The 23,429-nt window shown below is 32.2% G+C and overlaps 3 protein-coding genes across 5 annotated transcripts; 1 reads left to right on the forward strand and 2 right to left on the reverse strand.

Annotated features, from left to right (window-relative positions):
* Nucleotides 1-9,440: 9,440 nt before the first annotated feature.
* On the reverse strand, nucleotides 9,441-12,978 carry LOC108481830 (uncharacterized). 2 transcript variants are annotated; one of them, XM_053024842.1, is made up of 8 exons: nucleotides 12,544-12,977; nucleotides 12,292-12,390; nucleotides 12,149-12,213; nucleotides 11,927-12,012; nucleotides 11,737-11,821; nucleotides 11,578-11,648; nucleotides 10,306-10,398; nucleotides 9,441-9,740 (listed from the first exon to the last, which is right to left on the reverse strand). In XM_053024842.1, the coding sequence occupies exons 4-8, from the start codon at nucleotides 12,005-12,007 to the stop codon at nucleotides 9,504-9,506; spliced, it is 567 nt and encodes a 188-aa protein (XP_052880802.1). In that variant the 5' UTR covers nucleotides 12,008-12,012; nucleotides 12,149-12,213; nucleotides 12,292-12,390; nucleotides 12,544-12,977; the 3' UTR covers nucleotides 9,441-9,503. The 2 variants fall into 2 exon arrangements, with proteins under 2 accessions (XP_052880802.1, XP_052880793.1); XM_053024833.1 differs by lacking the exon at nucleotides 12,149-12,213 and having other exon boundaries at nucleotides 12,544-12,978.
* A 2,554-nt stretch (nucleotides 12,979-15,532) lies between these two features.
* On the forward strand, nucleotides 15,533-19,103 carry LOC108480427 (sodium/calcium exchanger NCL-like). Its single transcript, XM_017783426.2, has 7 exons — nucleotides 15,533-16,176; nucleotides 17,018-17,203; nucleotides 17,312-17,493; nucleotides 17,602-17,747; nucleotides 17,840-18,116; nucleotides 18,191-18,499; nucleotides 18,577-19,103. Exons 1-7 carry the CDS (start codon nucleotides 15,789-15,791, stop codon nucleotides 18,823-18,825), a joined length of 1,737 nt encoding a protein of 578 aa, XP_017638915.1. The 5' UTR covers nucleotides 15,533-15,788; the 3' UTR covers nucleotides 18,826-19,103.
* Nucleotides 19,104-20,561: 1,458 nt separating this feature from the next.
* On the reverse strand, nucleotides 20,562-22,827 carry LOC108481940 (protein SPEAR2-like). Of its 2 annotated transcripts, none has more exons than XM_053030873.1 (6): nucleotides 22,453-22,827; nucleotides 21,660-22,316; nucleotides 21,483-21,590; nucleotides 21,235-21,401; nucleotides 20,974-21,145; nucleotides 20,562-20,890 (listed from the first exon to the last, which is right to left on the reverse strand). In XM_053030873.1, exons 2-6 carry the CDS (start codon nucleotides 22,197-22,199, stop codon nucleotides 20,714-20,716), a joined length of 1,164 nt encoding a protein of 387 aa, XP_052886833.1. In that variant the 5' UTR covers nucleotides 22,200-22,316; nucleotides 22,453-22,827; the 3' UTR covers nucleotides 20,562-20,713. The 2 variants fall into 2 exon arrangements, with proteins under 2 accessions (XP_052886833.1, XP_017640525.1); XM_017785036.2 differs by having other exon boundaries at nucleotides 21,660-22,211; nucleotides 22,453-22,826.
* Nucleotides 22,828-23,429: the final 602 nt, after the last annotated feature.

Genomic DNA, 23,429 nt, shown 5'->3' on the forward strand with positions numbered 1-23,429 from the left:
ACACAAAAGAACCATCATTGTTTTTTTAAAGTAAACACAACTGTCAAAGCTACTTCTTTTGAAATCATGAGAAGTCATAAATGAATCAAACCTCTTGTACCACTGTCTTAGTGACTGTTTCAAACCGTAAAGGGATTTTTTCAGCAAGCAAACATAGTCCTGTTTTTCTGAGACTGTAAAACCTTGTAGTTGTTGTATGTAAATATCCTCCTCAAGTTCTCCATGCAAAAATGTAGTTTTTACATCTAACTGCTCAAGCTGTAAATCATGTATGGCCACAATGCCAAGCAAAGCTCGAATCGAACTATGCTTCACAACTGGGGAGAACACATTTGTGAAGTCCACTTTTGGAATATAACTGTAACCCTTTGCAACAAGCCTTGCTTTATATCTAGGTTCTTCAACTCCTAGTGTAACGCCCCAATTTTCGGGAATTCTGTGAATGTTGGCAAAATTTCATGCTTTGATTTTGTCATTTGTGAGTGAAATTATGAAATAGGACCTATGTGAAAATGTTTGAAAATGCTATAGGCTAATTTGTAGTGGCCAAATAAATAGTAGTGCAAAATAGGAGGGTTTGCATGTCAAACTTCCCATTTTACAAGAAATGGCCGGCCATCATGTTGTTAAAGACAATATGTGCACTTGATATCCATAAATTATGGTACAAATTGATAAAAAAATGATAATGGGTTAGGTAAATGTTCCATGATGGGCATGATAAGCATTATGGGCATTTTTTTTTTATTGACATTATGGCATAGGTATGGCACAAATAATATAGGTTATTTTGTGTCATAAAATGTTGGGTAATAAAATAACAAAAGGATGAAAAGAACAAAGTTTTGTCCATCTTTGTTCATCATAGCCGAAAGTTAGAGAAGAGAAAGGAAAGGAGAAAGCTCTTGAGTATTCGGTCACTAGGAGGAGGAAAATTGAAGGTAAGTTCTTGGTACCTTGCTTCTATTTTGAGGTTCATGAGTTCTTCTTGATTCTACCTTAACTCTTGAAGCATATTTTGGTTTTTAGTTGTGTTGTGAGCATTTAGTCATGAACTAAAATGAAGGAAATGGTTGTTGTTTCATGTTCTTTTGATGAAAAATGGAAGATAGGTGAAGTTGAGCCAAACAAATGAGCATGCATGTGCCTTAGATGCTAAAGGGAAAAATCGGCTAACATGTTGTGCTTTAAAATGATGAAATGGAGATTATACTTAAGTAAAATCATAGATATGTGATCATTGATTGGTGATATATATGTTTAAATAACATGCATGCAAGGTATGTGTGAAAGAGTGATTTGGTAATAAATCTGCTTAGGATAGCAGCAGTAATGTGACTTTGGAAAATCACCATAAATTATGGGAGATGAATTAGAAGCTGAATAAACTATGTAATTAAAGCTTATTGAGTCTAGTTTCAAATGAAATAAACAAGAACATATTTTGAATTCTATACAATGAGAAATTTAATTCGTAATGAAGAGTGGTCAGATTAGTCAAACAGTGAAACATGGGAAATTTTGAGAAAAATCTGGTATTGATTGGCTAAACCAAAAATTCTGAAATTTTAATGGATAGAAGATATATGAGTCTATTTTTAGGGAAAATTAACGGCACTTGATTTGGAGTTTCGTAGCTCCAGTTATAAATGATTTAGTGACTGTTGCTCAGGAAGATAGCTTGCAGTAAAATTATGATTATGTGGTAAACATTGACAAAAATTTGTTAATGAGTTGCTTATTGATTTCTTATAAGCTTACTATGACCTGTAGGTGTGGTTGGCCGAATATTGTAAGAGGTTAATACGTAGTTTGTATTTGAATAGTTAGATTAACGTGTTAGTAATCCAATTGTAGGCGGTTCGTGTGTGGATCTCGTCAGCATATCGTCGCAAACAAGTGTGTAACTAACACCCTCTTATAGACTAGATCGGCACAAGCCGAAAAGCCAAAATGCCGAAAAGCCGAAATGCCGAAAAGCCGGTATTTTGAGATCTTGCGAGTGTGTGAATGCTCATGAGATTAATAGTTTGATGTATATGGTAAATTAAAGTGATAAGACTGTAGAGTGCGCGATTTTGTGCATTTCGATATTTTTGGGCTTAATGGGCCAAAAACGGGATAATGGGCCAGCGGGCCCAAATTGGTAAGAAAACGCGGTAAGTATTTCTGATCGTACGTAAATGGCTATGTTATGTATGAAAACCTTAAGAATAGTTAAATTACTTGAATACCCCTATGGATGCAAAATTACCATTATACCCCTAGGGTTACTTTTGACTAAAAAGCATGACGATCTGATTCTGTATGATGTATGCCATGATTATATATCTATTGCATGGGGACTTAGGTTATACTATGGAGGAAGCGTCCTGGTGGCTATGCCACAATTATCTGATCTGGTGGCTCTGCCACATATATCTCTGCTTCCGTGGCTCGCCACAATATTCAGATCTGGTGACTTCGTCACAATATCCGCGCCTCATTGCGATTTCGTGGTGTGTAGCGGTTGGGTGGGTCGAGTAGTCTCCCACATGGTGTAAGGCTGGTACGGGGGTGTTATGGATGAATCTGGGTTGGGTTTCTGCATAAACATGTAATATCTGTTTTGTTCTGTTATGGGCCTATGGGCTTTATTCTGAATTTTGTTCTGGGCTAAGGCCAACTTATTCTATTTCTGTGGTTTGAGCTCATATAGGCTATGGTTGGGTTAATTTACACACTGAGTTTTCCCCAAACTCACCCCTTTTATTTTCATCCACGCAGGTAATCCCCAACCATAGTGGGCTTGGAGCTGTGAGGGAATTTGAGTGGCCACCCGCTCGAAAGTTTGATTTTCTTCCGTGAACTAGACATCCTTTTATTTACGTTTGAAGTTTTGGGTTTTAAATGTAATAAGGCCGCTTAATTATTTTTGATGGTTTTAATATGTATTACTAAGATAGGTATTACTTATTTTAACTGTTGAAATTGGATAGCTTTAGGCGCATTTTCAAAAAAAAAACAATTGATTTCAAAATAACACGACAACAAGCAAAGCTTCCGAATGAAAGTATTTTCCAAAATTAATCACTTTTCCTAAAAATGACTTAATTAAATCGGTTTCCTAGAAATATCCATGACGTTAAGATGTGGCAATGGCGGTATGCATGTCTAGGATTGGATCCGAAGGAGCTTGGTATTTAGCGGTCAGATGGACTCACCACCTCTTTTCCGATTTCCTACCTGGTGCACAGCTTTCATTCACTTTAACCTATACTGAAATTATCTTTTAAAACACTAAGTAAGTTTTTCTGGATCAACAATATAAAATGTTTTAAACGCTTCAATGTGGCATGTCGGATCCGGCCATAACGTCTGGGCCGGGTTTAGGGGTGTTACACCTAGAGTCCCTTCTTTCTTTTTAAACACCCATTTACAACGAACAGTCTTCTTACCTTTAGGAAGTTTCACAAGATCCCATGTTTTGTTTTTGTGAAGTGATTCCATCTCCTCTTGCATAGCAAACATCCATTTTTCTGAGTCTTCACAGCTAACCGCCTCAGAATAATTAGATGGCTCTTGGTTTGCATCTATATCTTCAGCCACATTTAAAGCATAAGCAACTAAATCAGCTTCGGCATATTTCTTTGGAGGTTTAATTTCTCTTCTAGTTCTGTTTTTGGCGATAGAGTATTGTGGTGAAGAAGCAACTCTATTCTCAATTTTTATACTGGCTTGAAGAGTTGACTCTGTATTAATCTGATGCTCCACCTGCTTTTGATTTTCTTTATTGGAAGAGTTTTTAAGAGATTAGTTAGGTAGCATTGTAGTTTCATCAAAAACAACATCTCTGCTAATCACAACTTCTCTATTTTCAGGACACCATAACTTATACCATTTTACACCAGCTTTATAACCAAGAAAAATTCATTTAATGGATCTCGGTTCTAATTTTCCATTATCAACATGAGCATACGCAGGACACCCAAAATCTTTAAATCAGAATAAATTAGCAGGATTACCAGACCATACCTCTTGTGGAGTCTTTTTTTCAATGGCAACGGATGGAGATCGGTTGATAAAAAAACATGCAGTAGAGGCTGCTTCTGCCCAAAATGACTTTGGTAAGTTGGCATTTGACAACATACATCGAACCTTCTCCATGATCGTTCTATTCATTCGTTCTGCAACACCATTTTGTTGTGGAGTATGGCGAACTGTCAAGTGTCTCACGATCCCTTCTGACTTGCACAATCTATTAAACTTATCAGAACAGAACTCTAAGCCATTGTCTGTGCTGAGGTATTTTATTTATTTATCCGTCTATTTTTCAATCATAATTTTTAGACTTAAATGCGGAAAACACATCGCTTTTCTGCTTTAGAAAGAACGCCCAAACTTTTCTGGAAAAATCATCAATAAAGGTTAGCATATAATTAGCTCCACCTCTCGAAGGCACTCTGCATGGCCCCCACAGATCAGAATGAATATACTCCAACATTCCCTTCGTGTTATGGATTCCTCTGGTGAATCGAACTCTCTTTTGCTTCCGAAAAACACAGTGCTCACAAAAATTCAGTTTGCAAATTCCTTACCCATCAAGAAGTCCTCTTTTGCTCCATGCCATTCTCACTCATATTCCCTAGGCGCATATGCCAAAGTTTAGTAATATCATCATCTGACAAGGAAGAGGAAGCGACAGCTGCATCACCAAGAATGATGAGAACCTCGCAAAACATATAATGTAACCTCAGAAACGATAACTTGGCAATCTTTCTCTGCCCTTTCATCACAACTAGGGAACCTTTGGAAATCTTTAAAACTCCACTTTCAGCCGTGTATCTGTACCCTTTTGAATTAAGAGTACTCAACGAAATTAAATTTCTTTTCAATTCTGGAACATGTCGTACGTCACTAAGTGTTCTGACAACTCCATCAAACATCTTATCTTTAATTGTTCCAACACCTACGATTTTACACGAAGCATTATTTCCCATCAAGACAATACCTTCAAACACTGTTTCGTAAGTTGTAAACCAATTCCAATTGGGACTCATGTGGAAGGTACAACCTGAATCAAGTATCCACTCCTCGCTTACTTAGAATCATTGACAGAAGCGACTAGAAGTTCACTATCGCTGTAGTCTTCTACAACATCAGCTTCACCAAAATTTTCTGGTTATTTTCCCTTTTGATTTGTAACCTCCCTTTTAATCTTATTTTGTAACTTGTAGCACTCAGATTTAATGTGCCCTTTTTTCTTGTAGAAGTTACAAGTTTTACCTCTATTTGAAGACTTTGATCTACCTTTAGATTTATCGTGAGGATTCCGTTCCTGTGTCCTTCTACGATCATTATCAGCATTCCGATCTTGTCTCCCATGAACAATGAGACCCTCTCCTTTAGAGTCGGGTTTAACCACAAGATGCTTCATTTTATCATACGAGGTCAAAGAATCATAAACCTCATCAACTGCGAGAGTCTCGTGGCTATATAAAATAGTATCTCTAAAGGTTGAATAAGACGGGGGCAACGAATAAAGTAGAATCAACCCTAGATCTTCCTTATCATACTGAACCTCCATGGCCTCCAAGTTTGAGAGAATTTCTTTAAACACTGTTAAGTGTTCGTGTACAGATGCACCTTTCTCCAAACGATGAGCATAAAGACGTTGCTTCATATGCAACTTGCTTGTTAGAGTTTTCGACATACATAATTGTTCTAGCCTCTTCCATAATGCAGCGGTGGTCTTCTTTTTCATCATATCCTGCAAAATTTCGTTGGACAAATGCATATGTAATTGTGTTAACGCCTTTCGATCCTTACGCTTTTTCTCTTCATCTGTTAATGTCGAAGGCATCTTATCTATCCCTAACAGGGTATCCTCCAGATCCATCTGCGCAAGAACTGCTTGCATCTTAATATGCCACAACGCAAATCTGGCGATCCAACAGCGAAATTTCATACTTTAAAGACACCATTACCATGATCGAGATGAACAACCCGGAAGCTCTGATACCAATTTGTGAAAATTAAAATAAAATAAAATAAACACACGAATTTTACGTGGAAACCCTTTCGGGAAAAAATCACGAGCAGAGGAGAAGAAAATTCACTATGTCGAAAATTTGAATCAATACAAGAGGAATAGACTATGTCTATTTATAGGCTTGTAAAGTCATATTCTAGTAGGATTGAAACACCTTATCCTAACCAATATAAAATAGATGGAGTTTAATAAGGTTTAAAAATCCTTATTCTAAAATAAAATAAAAGAAGTCTAGTTCTATATAGATTTTATTTTTATTTTATTTTCCATCGTATTTTATTTAAATAAGAATTGGGTAGCTTAATTCTAATAATATAAGTAATAACTTTTTTACTAAACATCAACAATTGAAAAACCAAGTGATTAAGATGTTTCGTTTAATGTTTGTATTATATTTTACATTATAATTATATTTAAGGTGTTATATTTTTTTATGAATTTTAGCATGCTAATAATTAATGTTACATAAATTTTATTGCATTCATGGCATCATATCATGTTTTTATTTTGTATATTCTATACTATTTTATCTTTTTATTAAAATTTTATGTTGTTTTCAATTATTATTTATAGGCTTAAGGGTGTAAGAAGCCCTCAAACTTTTCAAAAAAGTAATTAAGCCTTTTTTGTACTAATTTGGGTACTTAAACTTTTAAAATGCATCAAAAAAGCACTCAAACTTTTTCAAAAAATAATTAAGCCCTCCTTTTTTGCACTTAATTTAGTACTTTTAAAATGCATCAAAATACCTCAAACTTTTTCAAAAAATTAAATCCTTCTTTTATTAAAAATTATAAAAATTATAAAAAATAAAATCAATAAAAGTTATAAATATTATTAAATTTTAATAAAAATTTTAAATATTAAAAATAAGAAAAAATATAAAATTGTAAAAATATAAAATTATAATTTTTTTAAAATAGTAAAATTTATAATTTTTTAAAAATCGTAAAAATTATTAAAATATAAAATATAAAATAATTATAAAATTTTATAAAGTTGTAAGAAAATTATTCAAAATGTAAAGAAATATAAATTTTGTAAAAAATTATAAAATTATCGTACCAAAAGAAGCATTTTATAATTTTTTATAACTTTATTGATTTTATTTTTTATCATTTTCCGTCACATTTCATATTGTGTTGCGATACGTGATGACTTTGATTGAAAAAACTCGTGGTTGGTAATTTTTTTATGATTTTAATAAAATTTTACAATTTTTATTTTTTACGATTTTATAAAGATTTCTAATTTTTATATTTTTATTAAAATTTAATAATTTTTCTAAAATTTATTGTTTTTGTAATTTTATTTCTAATTTTAATAAGATGAAGGGCTTAATTGCTTTTTGAAAAATTTTGTGGGTCTTTTGATGTATTTTAAAAGTTCAAGTACCCAATTGAGTGGAAAAAAAGTAGGGATTAATTAATTTTTTGAGGAAGTTTGAAAACCCTTTTTTATGCATTTTAAAGTTCAATTGCTCAATTGAGATAAAAAAATTAATTTTTTTTAATTTTAAGACTTTTATACCGTTAAGCTTTATTTTTATTATGAATATATCATTTAACCATTTAAAATTATCAAACCAATAAAATATAATATTTAAAAATTTTGAATTTATATGAGCTTCAACATTGATCATAATCTCCTAAAAAATTAGGATTAAGATTCATATAGTAAATTAAAAATGAATAATATTCTTAGCCAAATAATCATTATGGACCCTAAAAGATAAAAAGACATTGAAGAAAGCGAAGTCATAGTGGAACATATTTTAAAAGGAATATCTCACTAAAAGTTTGTCATACTCTCTCATCATTTTAAAAGTGGAAGCAAAAAGTTAAAAAAAAATAACACAAACCTATAACTTTTATTTTTATTTTTAAATTAATCATAATTTCGAGATAAAAAATTTAAATATTAAATCTGTTGGATGTGAATATTAAAAGTAATTGTGTAATTTCAATGAATTAAATTAGATTTCAAATCACATTTAAATTAAATTAATTAAATTTATTTTTGAGTTTTTGGGTCCATATGTCATTTTAGAACTCGTTTTCGCTAAGTTTTTGTTTGATCATTATCATCGACACGTGACACACTTGTATATTGTATGAAAGAAGCTTTGATCATTTTGATTTTCTTTTAAGTCACTTTGGTAATAAATGTTGTATCATGCATCCAATCATCTTTCAAGTCCAAGTCGAGTGTAAGGTTATACAAAATGTTTTTGAAACTTGATCTTGAAAATAATTTTAGATAGAGTTTGATCCAAGGGTTTTTGGGATTTGTTTTTGAATGGATGATTCCGCTTCAAGATCATTTTAGACTTGATATTGAAGAACATGTCTAGTCTTTATGTTGATTGAACAAGATTGAAAAACAACTTTCTATAGAGCAAATGTTGTATTTTTTTTCTTGAATTTCTTTGAATTCTTCAAAGATTTCTTGAACTTTTGGAGAAAGCTTTTAACCTTCAAAATTGTCTTTTCAAGCTTTGATTTCTAAACTTTTGATCTTCTGAACTTTTGAAGTTGTGTTGAATGGCCTAGAAGTGATTCCTTCTTAAAATGTCAATCAACCTAGCAAAAGAGTTTTTGTAGAACCTAACTTTTTCATTTGAGCGTTTTAAAGAATTAAATATTTTTTATTTATTACTCTCATATTAATTTAAATTAGTTAGAGATAAAATTATTCTTAATTAGTTAGAGAAAAACTAAGCCTAAACTAACTAATGTGACCTTTTTTTCTCTCTCTGCCAAATTTTGGCTGATATAATAGCTATTCTGACACAATTCTTGTGCCCAAAATACAGTTGAACAACCTTCAATGATTGGTGCTTCGGGTGAACAAAGACTACCATTTTCATCAATTTTTGTCCTCTCATGAAATCGATACTGCGATACCAAGTAAGAGGATATCGCGATACCTCAGAAAGTTTCGAACTTGAGGGGCTTCTTGGCAAATGGATATCATGATACCCAAAGTGGATATCACGTTACAACTGAAGGGTGGTCTCCAATCTTGGGTCTGTTGGAAGTATCGCGATTTCAAGGTTTGGATATTGCAATATCCTCTCCTTTGGTGTCGTTCTTACTAGATTTCATCTTCCAACACGTCTTTACATCACTCAACCATACGTTAGGGCCCTCAATAACACTATTAGTCGAATTGGGTTTCAACATTACAGCAAAATTGACTTTTAGCGGCGTTTTTTTAGGCTTTTAACGGCGCTTTTAAGCGCCACTAAAACTACTCGCGGCGTTTTTGCAAGCGCCGCAAAAAACGCCTTTATAGATGGTGCCGCTAAAGGTTAGGACCTTTAGCGGCGCTTTTCCCACAAACGCCGCTAAAGGTCATAAAAATTTTAAAAAAAAATATTATAAAATATTGTAAAAGTCCTGAAAAATATAAAAAATTAAAATTCATTATCAAAATATTGAGAAGAATAATAATCTATGATATAAATACATCACGCCAAACAAAATACCGCACTTATCATACTACACCAGAAATCTAACAAAATACAAATAGAACAAAATAAGGATGAATGAAAGACATTAATGATATATAAAATCATTGTTTCTAATGCATATGTAGAAATCAAGCCATGGTGTGCACCAAGGATTCGGCTCTCGTAATAGCACCAGGCCTTGATCAAAAAAATACTGCGTTTGAAAAGATGATCTTTTCCAATTAGCTGGTCAACCTGAAAAACAAACAGTTCAAAAGAAGTCATGTGTCAATTAAACTTGTCACCCTTGATATTGCTATAGGAATTAATGCATGGAGAGTGATGGAGATGGGATTGGGGATTCCTCAAGGCTGCAGCAGTAAACTTAAGCAACAATGTGGGAAAAGGTGAAATGAGAGATTTTAGACTAAATCCAAAGCATTAATTTCTATTAAATGAAAACAAACAAACAAATATAATTGTTAAAGAAACATTAATTTCTCTTAAATCCGGTAAAATCTTAAAGGATTTAGAAATGAATGAAATATAAGGGGGAAAAGAAAGAGAAAAAGCTAAAATTCACTTTGTCGGTTAGTAGTGATATGGAAGACAAAAAGGATAAAACACCACATACCAAACGAAGATCATAAAACTACTAAGAATTTAATGCCAGAAAATGAAACAATGTACCATTTAGAATTATACTTTTGAATCATCTTTTGCATCAAGTGATTTATATGAATTATGATTACCACATCCACAATGTTTGGAATGGAAACGGATTCTAAACATATCAATGTTGGATAGAATTAGATGATACCGTCTCCAGAAAGCAAAGTGCAGATAGACCAGCAGTTTGATTGAAAGAGATGTCCACCGGTATGTCATTCACAGTGCATTTCACTATTTTAACCTGCAATCAAATTCCAAAATAACCGAAATGAGCTCAAGGTGATTTTAAGCTATATTTGCTGCTTACGTACATATACTAATATGCAATAAATACCATTTAACTGCACGGGAACAACGACAAAGATGCAGCTGAAAATTTAATATCAGCATAATAGCACAAATAGAAGTTGTTGCCAAGTGTCCAACAGCATATGACTTATGTGGTTTTATTCAATATCAGTTAAGCGCCTAGTCGTTTGCTACCCTAATTTCCGTTATCTACATTACAGGAACGTCTTTTAAATTTTTACACGTGACAGAAAGTTATAAAGGGTGCTACCTTAATCGATTAGCATTGGGATGCAGTTTCGATGCTATGTCCAATAAAAGCGAAGTTAAGGAAAGAAATAAATCAGATGAAAAACACAATCCTTTAATTAAATAATATTTAAATAATTATTATATTTATAATAATATTTAAATAAATTAATCCAAATTATATAATTTAAAAATTGTATATAAAAAGTTGAAAACCGTATAAAATGAAATGTTAATTTTGTTCCATGAAAAATAAAATAAAAATAATACACGTAATGCATATATTCAAAATGAAATACATGAGAAAAACTTCAAAACAAAAATTAATGACAAAAAAATCATAATATTTAGTCATGTATAATACACAGAAGTTTATTACTGAAAATGAAAAAACATAATACACAGAAGTTCTCACTTCATATATCATCAAACTATAGATGGTTAAGAATGTCAGTGTCAAATCAAGAAGGAAAAACTAATATATTAAGAACTAAAACTCTACAAAATTAAGCTTAGGTAAAAGTAGACATGGTTGATAGCAGAAGATGATGTAACATAAGTCACAAACTATACACTGTTTCTTAACTTTGTCATAAATATTAGCACAAAAGAAAAAAGGGAAATGCAGTAAAACAACTTGCTATTTACATTCAAATTTAAAGACCCATACGATAGAGTCTAAAATAGCAAGCATACCCAACTCTCCTTTCCTGAAAGGTTCTAAACAATTCATTTTCTTCTACTTCGAACCCCACACCTTTGTCCAAAACAGGGACTGGAATAACATTTAGCCCATACACAAGAATTGATCTAAATTCATGCTAATAACATCATCAAGAGATCAAGGGTGCCAATTTCAAAGTGAATAAAAGTTCCAACATACCACTGCCAGTTGTTCTGCCATGAAATGGTTCACTTCCTCAAAGCTAAAGTTTCTTGTCTCATACTCTCTTCCTGCCAATATTATCAAGACTGATCAAACGAACAAATCAAACATTTAAATTTATTTCATTGGTATTATCAGAAGAAAGGCATTGTGTACCAATGAGTTTGATAACAACATTAGCCTTTGCTATCACAGCCTTGATTGAATTTTCATCCCTCGGATCGTATTTCATTGGCACTATCTAATAAAGAGAAATATCAAATTAAAACCAAATAAAACACAATAAGCACTTCAATATGAATTCAAAGAAAGAAGGGGAAAAACGCAATTCCATAAGGTATGCAACCTGTCCTAAATCTCCCATCAACTTGAGATGACGAGGGTTATCCTCAGAACCTCTGAAGGGAACTAACACCTGAGATCCCATTTTAGCTAAAATAAAAAGAAAAAAATCAGTATACACAAATAAACCTTAAAACAACAACAACAATAGCAGCAAGCTCTCTGTAATGTACACATTAAGGCAAAACAATGTACAATTATAACTACGAGATTAAGTTTAAATTACCCAGTTATTGTACAAGATAACAACCAAGGAATCCAATAGCGCCGAAAACAGTAGCTATAATGCCACTGCAGGGGAAGGGAAAATCATTTGACATTCAAAGAGAAAACTTTTAAAGATAAAAGTTCAAATCCCAAAAAAAGGACCTGACGGAAGATCGGCCATCGGTGCCCTTGCGAACGAGGTGCCCATGCACTTGTGGGAAGCCAGTGTAGATCCGTATCGCGAATGATCACCTCCATAGTCTGAAAAGGAAAATCGATAGTAAATGATTTATAACACTTCGATAAAAGGTAAAAGAAAAAAAACCCATCAATTTGTTGCAAATGTTAAACACCATTAGAAAGAAGAAGAAAAGATAAATTGGAGAAAATAAAAAGAGGGAATGGAAATGTTACAGTGATCGGAGAGAGGGTAAATAGACTTGATAGAAGAGATTGAAGCAGTTGGCCTCAGAGATTGGAATAGTTAAAACAATTGAAGACTCAGGGATGGAATGAGGACTCGGCGGAAACGATGGCTGTGGCAGTGGCGTTTACCGTCTGGACGCTTGCACTTATGCTTCTCGAAATCAAAGACTGAATAAGGATTACTAAAAGTTCTGCAGAGAAAAATCTAGGGTTCCAAATTTGGGCGTTTAAGAATCGAGGTTGAGGTAGAAAAAATGGCAATGGGCATGGAGTTAAAAGTTCTGAATGAGCAAAAGAGTAGCTAAATTTTATTTGGGGGATTTAGGATGAGAAGAAGAGGGAGTAACGAGCGGGTAAGCAAAAGTCCTTTTTTGAGTGAGCGGGATTTTGATTTTTTTGGGTAAAAAAATGGCTTTTTGTGGCGTTCTTCAAAAAAAGCCACTACAGCTTAATTTTTTGTGGCGTTTATCTTAAAAACGCCACTATAGCTTATTTTTTATGCCATTATTGCTTAATTTTAATTTTTTCATATTTAACATATTTTTCTATTTTTTTCAAAATTTTTGTGTTGAGATTATTATTTTTGGAATTTTTTAATTTTGAATATTGAATTTTTAACTGAAATATGGAATAAAATATTAAATATTAAAATTTTAAGTTCTTTATTTTTAATTTTTAATTTTTATTTTTATTTTAAATTTTAAATTTTTTGAATATTTTTATAATTTTTAAACTATCATATAAAATACAAAAGGAAACTTTAATGAAATAAAATGAAATCGATGAATTAAAAAATATAAAATGACACAAAGAATACAAACATTATTCTTTTAAGTATGGTCCACATTAGTTGTTTAGATTTTTATATAAATGACATTTAATTATATGTATACACCTAAATTTTGATAGAGATACATCTCGTAATTAAATAAATAGATCAAAATATTTTTATATTGAATATATATAAAATTTATGTATGCAATATATAAATATAAAATAATATTATATTAATAATTGTGTTAATAATTCACAAGAACTGGATCAAATTAAAGTTCATGTATACAATTGCACACTAAATCCTAAACCCTAAACCCTAAATCATAAACTTTAAAATAGTAACTCATAAACATTAAACCCCTAACCATATACCCTAAACCGTAAACCCTAAACTATAATGATAATTAATTCAATATTTTAAAATTAATATTATCTCTTTTACAATTATATAAGAAAATATTTATCATATAAATTAAAAAACACTAATTAATCTAATCTCTAATCTCTAATCTCTAAACCCTAAACCCTAAAACATAAACCATTAACCTTGAACCACTAACCCTTAACCCCCGACCCCTAACCCTTAAACCCCTAAAGCTCAAACCCCAACCCTTAAACCATAAACCATAAATCATAATCCCTAAACCCATAATCCATAAACTTTAAAATAGTAACTCATAAACCTTAAACCCTTAACCATATACCCTAAATCGTAAAACCTAAACTATAATGATAATTAATTCAATATTTTAAAATTAATACTATCTCTTTTACAATTATATAAGAAAATATTTAACATATAAATTAAAAACAATCACTCATATACCAAAAATCTTTAAAATTATTTTAAATAATAGTATTTTAATTTTTTCATTTTTAACAAATATTTTTACTTTCAAATTTTTTTACGTGTCATTATTTTTTCTGAAGAATTTAAATATTCAATTAAAAATAAATTGCATTTTAATATAAATAAACCACTTAAATTAAATAGATAGATGAAATGTTTTTTGCGGCGTTTTCAAAAAGCGCCGCTAATACTCGATATATAATACGGTGTTTTGCAAAATTTTTTGTGGCGTTTTCCAAAAAGCGCCGCTAAAGCCGCGACAGTTAGCATAATTTTTTGCGGCATTTTTTTAAAAAGCGCCGCTAAAGGTGACCTATAGCGGCGTTTTTTAAAAAGCGCCGCTAATGCTTGATCTTTAGCGGCGTTTTAATGAAAACGCCGCTAATGCTCGATCTTTAGCGGCGTTTTTCATTAAAACGCCGCTAAAAACCTATTTTGGTGTAGTGCAAAATAAAAAAAAAATAAGACATTTACACTTACTAAATTAAAACCTAAAAATTACGAAAAACTACAAAAAAGACACTACTTTGTTTGAGAATAAGCTCCTTAAGTATATCGAGAAAGCCTAATTTGCCATATCAAATTACGGCAGATCAACGATGAGCATAGGATTTGGTTTTTTCTAAGAATTAAGGCCCCCTTGGATGGGCAGTGCATTTACCTACGATTAGTGTAAAAACAACAGTGGTGGTGATATTAGATATTGTAAAGATACTGTAGCATGAGACAAAAAAAAAAGCTAAATGCACTGCACTAGAAGTAAATACCCATCCAAAAGGGCCTTAGTTCAATAGAGTGGTTCCTTCATGTTATAGTAACTGACAATCTCATTTTAACTATTCTCTTTTCAAGAATGAACATTTAACTAAAAAAAAAACTCTCTCTAAATTAGTCAATTGAAACGGTATTTGAGTTAGGTTTATCTCTAAATTAGTTAATTGAAGCAGTATTTTAGCTAAGTTTAAGTTTGACGAGAATCATAGATGTCAAAACAAAATATTTTTATTATTAATAGATGAGATATTGTTATTTTAAGAAAATAAAAAATAAATTAATGTGATAATATATGATGTAATATTTAATTTATCTTGAATAAAAATATAAATATTTACTGAATTTCGCATTTATAAGGTTTAAAATGAATGAACTCTTATCCAATCAACAAAATATGATTTTCATTTTATCATTTCAAGATATAATAATAATTTCTATATCTTTTAATCTTAAAAATGACCACAAATTTTAAACGTCCAATCTCACAGTGCCACTTCACCCTGTCCCATAACTAGATCAGACATTGACCTTTTTTCTTGCCTTTTTATTTTCTTCCAGTTTTTCATATCTCCCATCTCTACATTCTTAAATTGGAAGCTTCTACTTTTTGGGGGGTCAAAGCAAATTAAAAATTAAATTTTACAAATGGAGATTTAATTACTTACCATAAACTCTTCTTTTTCTGTACCAAGTTCACACTTTCTTGTCTAATCATCTTCACACACGGTTCAAACACTCCTTCACTTTCAATCCCTTTTTATTTCAATATAAATAATCGAAAATCCTTGTTTTGATTTTCATTTTTCAATGCCATAAAATTCCCACCAAGAAAATGACTGCCAAACATTACCTATTCCTTTTTTTGTTCATCTTCTGTTTCTCATCGTTTCCATCTCACGCTCGCTTCATCACTGGCCGTCCATCCCCAACAGGTCTCCTTTCCGATGGGATTTCCACCGTCAAAAACCTACCTTACCTCCTCCTTAAACCGCCGGTTTCAGCTGAGGAGTCGTGCGAACAGTCGTATGGGTTCTTACCCTGCACCACGACAGTCCTGGGGAACATGTTTTTGATCATTGTTTATGGATACCTCATGTATTTGGCTGCTACGTACTTGTCCTATGGAAGTGAGCTTTTGCTTGAGATCCTCGGTCCCGGTATTGTTGGAGGATTGTTCTTGCCTATGCTTGGAGCTCTTCCGGATGCAATGCTTATTCTCGGTAAGTTATAAACTTTTCTTCCCTTTTTTTTTTCCCAGGAACTTTTTATTATTATGTTGTTTGGTTGGCGAGAAAATGCGTTAATGCTCATTTTTCTTGACCATTTTTCTTGCACAAGGAAACTGAAAATTCAACTCATGCATTAATGAGCATTAATGTGATGCAAAATTTAGCCTTCCACTTATGGAAAATGCCTAGGTTGGTTCAGTTAGTCAAGCACTCATTAATACGTGGTGAACATGGAATTCCACCAGTTTATTCGATTTAATTTTTTCGATATTTTGCTCACCAGAACGAACAAGGCGCCTAAACTTTTTTTGTTGTTGCTTTTTTTAAGTTCTTATTTGATTCGATTCTTTTGGGTGTAGTTATTTTGTTAGATAATTCGTTCTCTTAAAATTCTAATATGAATCTGCTTTTTTACAGGAATATCCTGGATCCTTATGGCCTTTAATATTTTTTATTTTGCATTATATTATTTAGGAATTTCTACTTTTGGACCATACCATGCATTTAAACTTTCTGCATATGGATCTGTGTTGGGTAGTGGCCGCTGGCATTGCCAAGTTGCAAGGGTGGGGGGACCGACTCTTTTAAATTTTAATTTTTTATGATTAGTAAAAAAAAAAAATAAAAAAAATTTGGGGTTGGAGAGTTTATTTGCAATGGTTTATTCAATATAACAGCTATTATGGAATTTATATGAACTAAAACTAAAATAAAAGTTATTTGGAAAATATAAAATTCACCTGCAATTCTTTTTTACTACAATCCTGCAGACACAATCGAGGATTCTCTGTTTAGAATGAATTATGTTTGGTTTGTATGTCTTTTCTTCCAGTGTCCGGACTTTCCGGAACTGCCGAAACTGCTCAAAGCCAGGTCTCGGTCGGAATGGGGTTGCTAGCGGGGTCTACTGTCATGCTTCTCACTGTGATATGGGGATCCTGCATTATTGTCGGCAGGTGTGATCTTCATGATTCGGTTGCGATCGATGGAACAAACACGAAAGGTTTTAACTTAAAAGGTGGACAGCTCTGCTCAACATTGTTCTTAGCTAGTTAGTCCTATATGTGATGGTCTAGTGTTGTTTTATCATGTATATGCCATTTAACCGTAACTGAAAATTTTGCAGAGTCTGGTGTCAGTACGGATATTTGGACATGCTATGCTGCAAGAATAATGGCTATATCAGTTATTCCTTTTCTTATTGTTCAACTGCCACAAGCTTTAAGTTCGACTTCGGGACGACACCTAGCCGTTTTGATTGCGCTTATCATATCGCTCTTGATGTTGGTTTCTTATTGCGTTTATCAGGTAATATTATGTGCCAGAAAGGAATTCATTCCATCATCATATGTTCCAATGGTGGTCCTTATTTAGACATCATAATAAGTGATTTTGTTATTATGTGTATTTTTGCAGGTCTTTCAGCCTTGGATCCAGAGAAGACGACTCGCTTTTGCGAAGCACAAACATGTCATATCGGGAATTTTAAGGCACTTGAAAAAGCATGCTCTGGGAAGGCTTCTTACTGATGATGGTGAACCTGATACAGAGATCATAAGGAAGTGAGTTTCGAGTTTCACATTCGAGAAAAAACTTGCTTCTGCAATTACTTTGTACTTTAATGTTTAGGGCCCCGCTAAACAATATCTTACAGGTTGTTCGAGACGATTGATGAGAATCATGATGGTGGTCTTTCTCCTTCCGAACTGAGAGCGTTGATTATAGGAATTCGATTTGAAGAGATCGACTTGGATCAGGACGATGCCGTGAGTAAAGTAATTGCTGATTTCGATACCTCCCGTGACAATCTTGTACAGGAAGATGAGTTTGTAGAAGGAATCACGAAATGGATTAACGAGGCAAAACAAACCGGGGGTGCTTATCTCGAATCTAATACCGGAACGTTTAAGTTTATAGACCATTTTCACCAGGTAAGTATATAGCATTGACAACTTCTTCAAGATCATAACTTATGCAAACCGACTTATTCGATTAATTTTTGCAGCAAACAAAGAGAGAACATGCTCTGTTAGGATCGGAGGAACAAAGCGATGAGGTCGTCGAGAATGTTGAAAACCCTCGATGGATCTCGATCAAAGCAGTACTAATGTTATTGCTAGGTACCCTTATCGCAGCTGCCTTTGCAGATCCACTTGTAGACGCGGTCGATAACTTCTCCGAAGCGACAAGCATTCCATCTTTTTTCATCTCATTCATCGCATTGCCATTAGCTACCAATTCGAGTGAAGCCGTTTCGGCTATCATCTTTGCCTCACGCAAGAAGCAGAGGACTGCATCTTTAACATTTTCCGAGGTTCGTTTCGTGTTACTCCACTTGTTTAAGTAAAAGTAATCAACCATATATTAACTGATCATCAACCATTGATGCAGCTTTATGGGGCGGTAACGATGAATAACGTCCTCTGCTTATCGGTTTTCTTGGCGCTCGTTTACGTAAGGGGACTAACATGGGATTTCTCGTCTGAGGTGTTGGTGATTCTTATCGTTTGCGTCGTGATGGGCGCATTCGCCAGTTTCCGAACCACATTCCCGCTTTGGACATGTTCGGTTGCATACATCCTTTATCCGTTCTCGTTGGGGCTCGTATATGTTCTCGATTACGTCTTCGGCTGGTCGTAGGTTCATGAACATAACGACTAGTTTTAACGATGTAGTCTTTCTTTAGACATTGCATATCAGAGGGACTGTTTCGGATATTCATTTTGGTTATATGTTCTTTCTTTTAGGCAATGTACACCTGTTTATGTAATAACCAATTCCCAAGTCGATCCGTTCGTGTAATATTTCCATTTTGTCTACTAAAAAATGGCCTAATTGTGGTTATAGTCCTTTTAGATACTAAAATTTGAGATTTTATCTTTCCATTTTAATTAATGTATTTTATTTCTCTATTTTAATTAGTTGTCAAACTGAAGTTAAAAGATTCGTAGTTAAGAGACTAAAGCTATTGATTACATCCAAAAAAATATTAAGTGACTAGTCTCTAAATTTTATATGTTGTCAGTAACATAACTTAGTTAGTACTAAATAATTATATTATTTAGCGTGGATTTGGATGAAAGGTGAAGTGCGGTACGGTATGTTTTAGGTTACTTTTTCTATCACATATTATAATATTTAATCTCCCTGTTACTACTGTTTTTTTATACTAAATGCACTGCACATCCAAACTCACTCTTAATATTTTTAATTTTTCACTCCTTCAAACTTACCCACTTCAACTATCCATTCTTAATGATAAAAAATAAAAATTTATTCATGTAATTTCTCAAAACTTAAAATAAGAAATTCTCAAATTAAAAAATTATCCATTTTAATAAAAAATATCATTATTCTTAAAGTAATATATATGATATTATTTGGACAAATTATTATATAAATAAATTATGACAGTCTACATACAATATGGATGAAAAATAAAAATATATATTTATAAAAAGTAAATGTGAAATGTCATAAAACTTGATGAAATATATTTATTTACTGTGTGAGTGAAATATAAATTATTTAAAAATTATATTTATACAAAATTATATTTATACAAAAATTAGTGAAATTTTAATTGAAATGATAATTATATATTATTGTTTAGATTTATTATACGTGGAAATTAGTTTTTTTCTATAGATGTTATATAAAAAAGATACAAAATACCTTTACTTAGAAAATATTTTTTGATTTTTTAATTTTATAAGCAATATGTGATCTTGTAGAGTTAATTATATTAAAAATATTTAAATTATGACTCGCATTTTAAATTGATCTTCAAACTTTAAAGTATTTTAATTATATCTTTAAATTATTAATATTATATCAATAATATCTTTTATTGTTAAAATTATTAATTTAACCATTAAATAAACTTCAAATTTTATGTTTGATAATTTAAAATGAAAAAATTAAAAATAAACTTGGTAAAAATAAATGCTTGTGAAAATCTTGATTTTGAGGCTTGAGGTTTTCAAAACATTTATAAAAATTATCATTCATTCTTTCTCTTTTCGATTTTATTTTATTTTATTTTTGTAAATATTCATTTTAAATGGTGTCAAGTAAAATTTTATATATTATTTAATAATTAAATTAATAATTTTAATAATGAAATTATGTCAGAAATCTGCAACTTATATAATGAAGGGTCAGATTCGTGGGACCCATCTTATAAAGCCCTATCAGATCTCCACAATCCCACATGCAAAAGTTTGTTACCAATCAAATTGCCTGACTCATTCACCCACCCAACCTTCAAACCTAATTCCTTTCAAACCAAATAAAATAAATTTAAATTCCTTTCAAATCCCTGTATCTTCTTTGTGTTTTTAAAAATCACATGCATCAAAATTTAAACCCTAAACTGAATATTAAACCCAAATTTTTTATCATTCCATCGAGGGCTCAGTCATACAAAGGGTAATGCTCTGCTCAACTAGAAGGAAAAATGAGATTCTTAATGTGTTCTTCATAAAAAAAAAAAATGGGATTATTTCTTTTAAATGTATAATCTATATTATAGCTTTAAATTGAGATCAACATGTCCAGCAACTTCTCCACTTTTACAATTAGCCATTGTTACTGTATTTGCACCCTCAATTTGCGCCATTGCCGGTGGAAAGAAGCTATAGTAAGGTCGATGTTGAGTGAACCCGCCACCACCTTGCTTCATAATTGAATCTCCAAAGCTTGCCTTCAAACACATTAAAATCGATCAAACAAGCGTAAATGTTAATGAAAATGGAGATGGTACTGCATGTTGTTTAATGAACTCACTTGATGGTAAACTAATGAGTCGAGGTCCGGCAACTCATAAGAGATCGGATTTGATGGAGGGTGCTTGGATTTTGACGTTGAACATATTGATGTAGTTGCAGGAGGGCCTAATGTGAGGAAATCTCGGGTGAAAACGCCGTTCGAGGTCGAACACGAAGGCCCTTCCTTGGAACTGATGAAAACATAACACGAAAAAAGTCTGGGATTTGAATCTTGTACTTCAATGTTTGTAATGATTGATCATGGAAATTAAAATCGAACCTGAAATTCGAGGCGTCGGGTTCGAAATTGAATGTGGTATCTTTGGTACTTGGTGTAGTTTCAATTTGTCCATAGATGGAATGAACAATGGGAGGATATTTGGTGTGAAGAGGGGGGCCTGGAGCATTGTCTAGTGAGAAAGGATATGGTCTCTTCATGCCAATCAACTTAGAAACAAAAAGGCATGTTATTATCACATAATAGCAAGGTAAACGTATATACACACTGGATCATATATATATATATACCTTCTCCTCTTCAGGCAATAAAGGCCTGTAGTACTTTTGGTTTGAAGGGGGCTCCGTCTGAATATTCATTACAGATGTTGATGATGAAGTTCTTGATGACAAATTCATCTGCACAAAACAAAACAACAAAGTTTAACCATTAATTCACCCTAAATTGTATTAATTACAATTTCTTACCATTGAAGGAGGAGGTTGATGTTGGTGAAAAGGTTGTCCCCTTTGCATCAAACTAGGCAAAGACCAAACAGGTTCAGATTCATAAGGCAAACTCAAATTGGTCCTAAAAATCCAACCAGGATCCAATCCAGGACACCCTTTTTCAATGTTGAACTCACAACAAGAACCCCAAAACTTATGTCCATTAACATTACTTGTCAATGGAACAGCAGCACTAGTGTTTCCATCAATGTTTTGAGGCCTAAAGAACGAAGTCGGAGGGGGTGAAACATCAGCAATTGAAGAAGAAGATGAGGAAGAAGAAGAAGAAGGGTAATTTGGGGGATGGAAACTTGGGATTAGTGGCAAAATCAAAGATGCTCCTGGATCTTTCTTTTGTTGTTCTTCTAATCGTATCTTTTCAAGCTGTGCCACACCGAGCCCTCTTTGGGGTACTTTTTTAGGCCTTTGCTTCTTAGAAGACTTACCAATAATATTGTTGTTTCCACCGCTGGTGTTACTGTTGTTGCTACATCTATGGGTTTGATCTTCTGGTGCCATTGTTTTCACTAACTTCCATAAAAAAAAAAAAACCTCAAAAAATTGAAGTTTTTAAGTTAAGAGAAAACACCCAAATCTTTAAAAAGATATCAGATATGGTAACAAATCCCAGCAACCCTGGTTAAGTTTCATGCATGATGAAAAGAGATTTAGAGAGAGATAAAGGAAGGGTAAAATCTTTGGAATCAAAATAATTAAGGAAAATCTAGAGAAAATTTACAAAGATGAAACAACAAAGTTTAGAAAAAGATACCCCAAATCTCGCAGATATTGGAAGTCAAGAGATCAAACAAATCCCTAAGCCTAGCCATTAGCCAAGTTTTAAGCTAATATTTATATATAGCTTGAAAAGAGAGAGGAAAGAGAAAGATCACTATATCTAAGAGGTTTCAGATTCTCTCTATTAAAAAGCCTACTTTGTCTAAGAGACAGATCAGATCATATCAATAAAAATTATATGTTATATATAATTTGTTTTTCAAAATTCAATGCAAATCTTTAGCTTACTATATATGAATATATATTCTTTTTTCTCTCATTTATCGCCCATATCCTCGCTCTAACTCTTCCTCTTTCCATTCCTAGACCCACTCTTTCAGCTTCTTTTATATTTTATATATCTCTAATTGTGCTTTCAAAGTTCTAAAAGAAGCTAAGTTCCAAGGCTACTTGGCAATGTCACCTTAGTTTCGTTTCAGTTTTGGGTATCTCTTGCTTTGCAACGTTTTGACCTAATTCTGGGACCCTCACTTTTATTCCTTCACACATGCATGCATTTAATTTTCTTTTTATTTGGTATCCACAATGTACTTTGAAGTCGAGTAAGATCAAACCCTTAAATAACTATAAAATTATCTTTATTTATAAAATTTAAACTCAAAATTTTAATTAAAGGATATCAAGCTTTTCACCACTTAATCTAATAAATGTTTAAATTTTACCATACCTATAACATGTCTATAACCATATTTTAAATAATTTATATTAATATAAAATTTGATATTAACTACTAACAAATCATATTATATACATTATTTGATTTTATATGTAAATTTATTATTTGTTACACCAATAGTGAAGCTATAAAATTCAAGTTAACAAAACTACCATATGTCTTTACATTATATTTAAAATAAATAAATAATACATGAAGGCTTCCTAACTCTACTTATAAACCTTTTAAATATATATTTTAGATTATAAATTTAGCATTTAATGTTTAGAAATTTT

The sequence above is a fragment of the Gossypium arboreum genome, chromosome 1 (genome assembly GCF_025698485.1).
Source record: "Gossypium arboreum isolate Shixiya-1 chromosome 1, ASM2569848v2, whole genome shotgun sequence".
NCBI lineage: Eukaryota > Viridiplantae > Streptophyta > Magnoliopsida > Malvales > Malvaceae > Gossypium > Gossypium arboreum.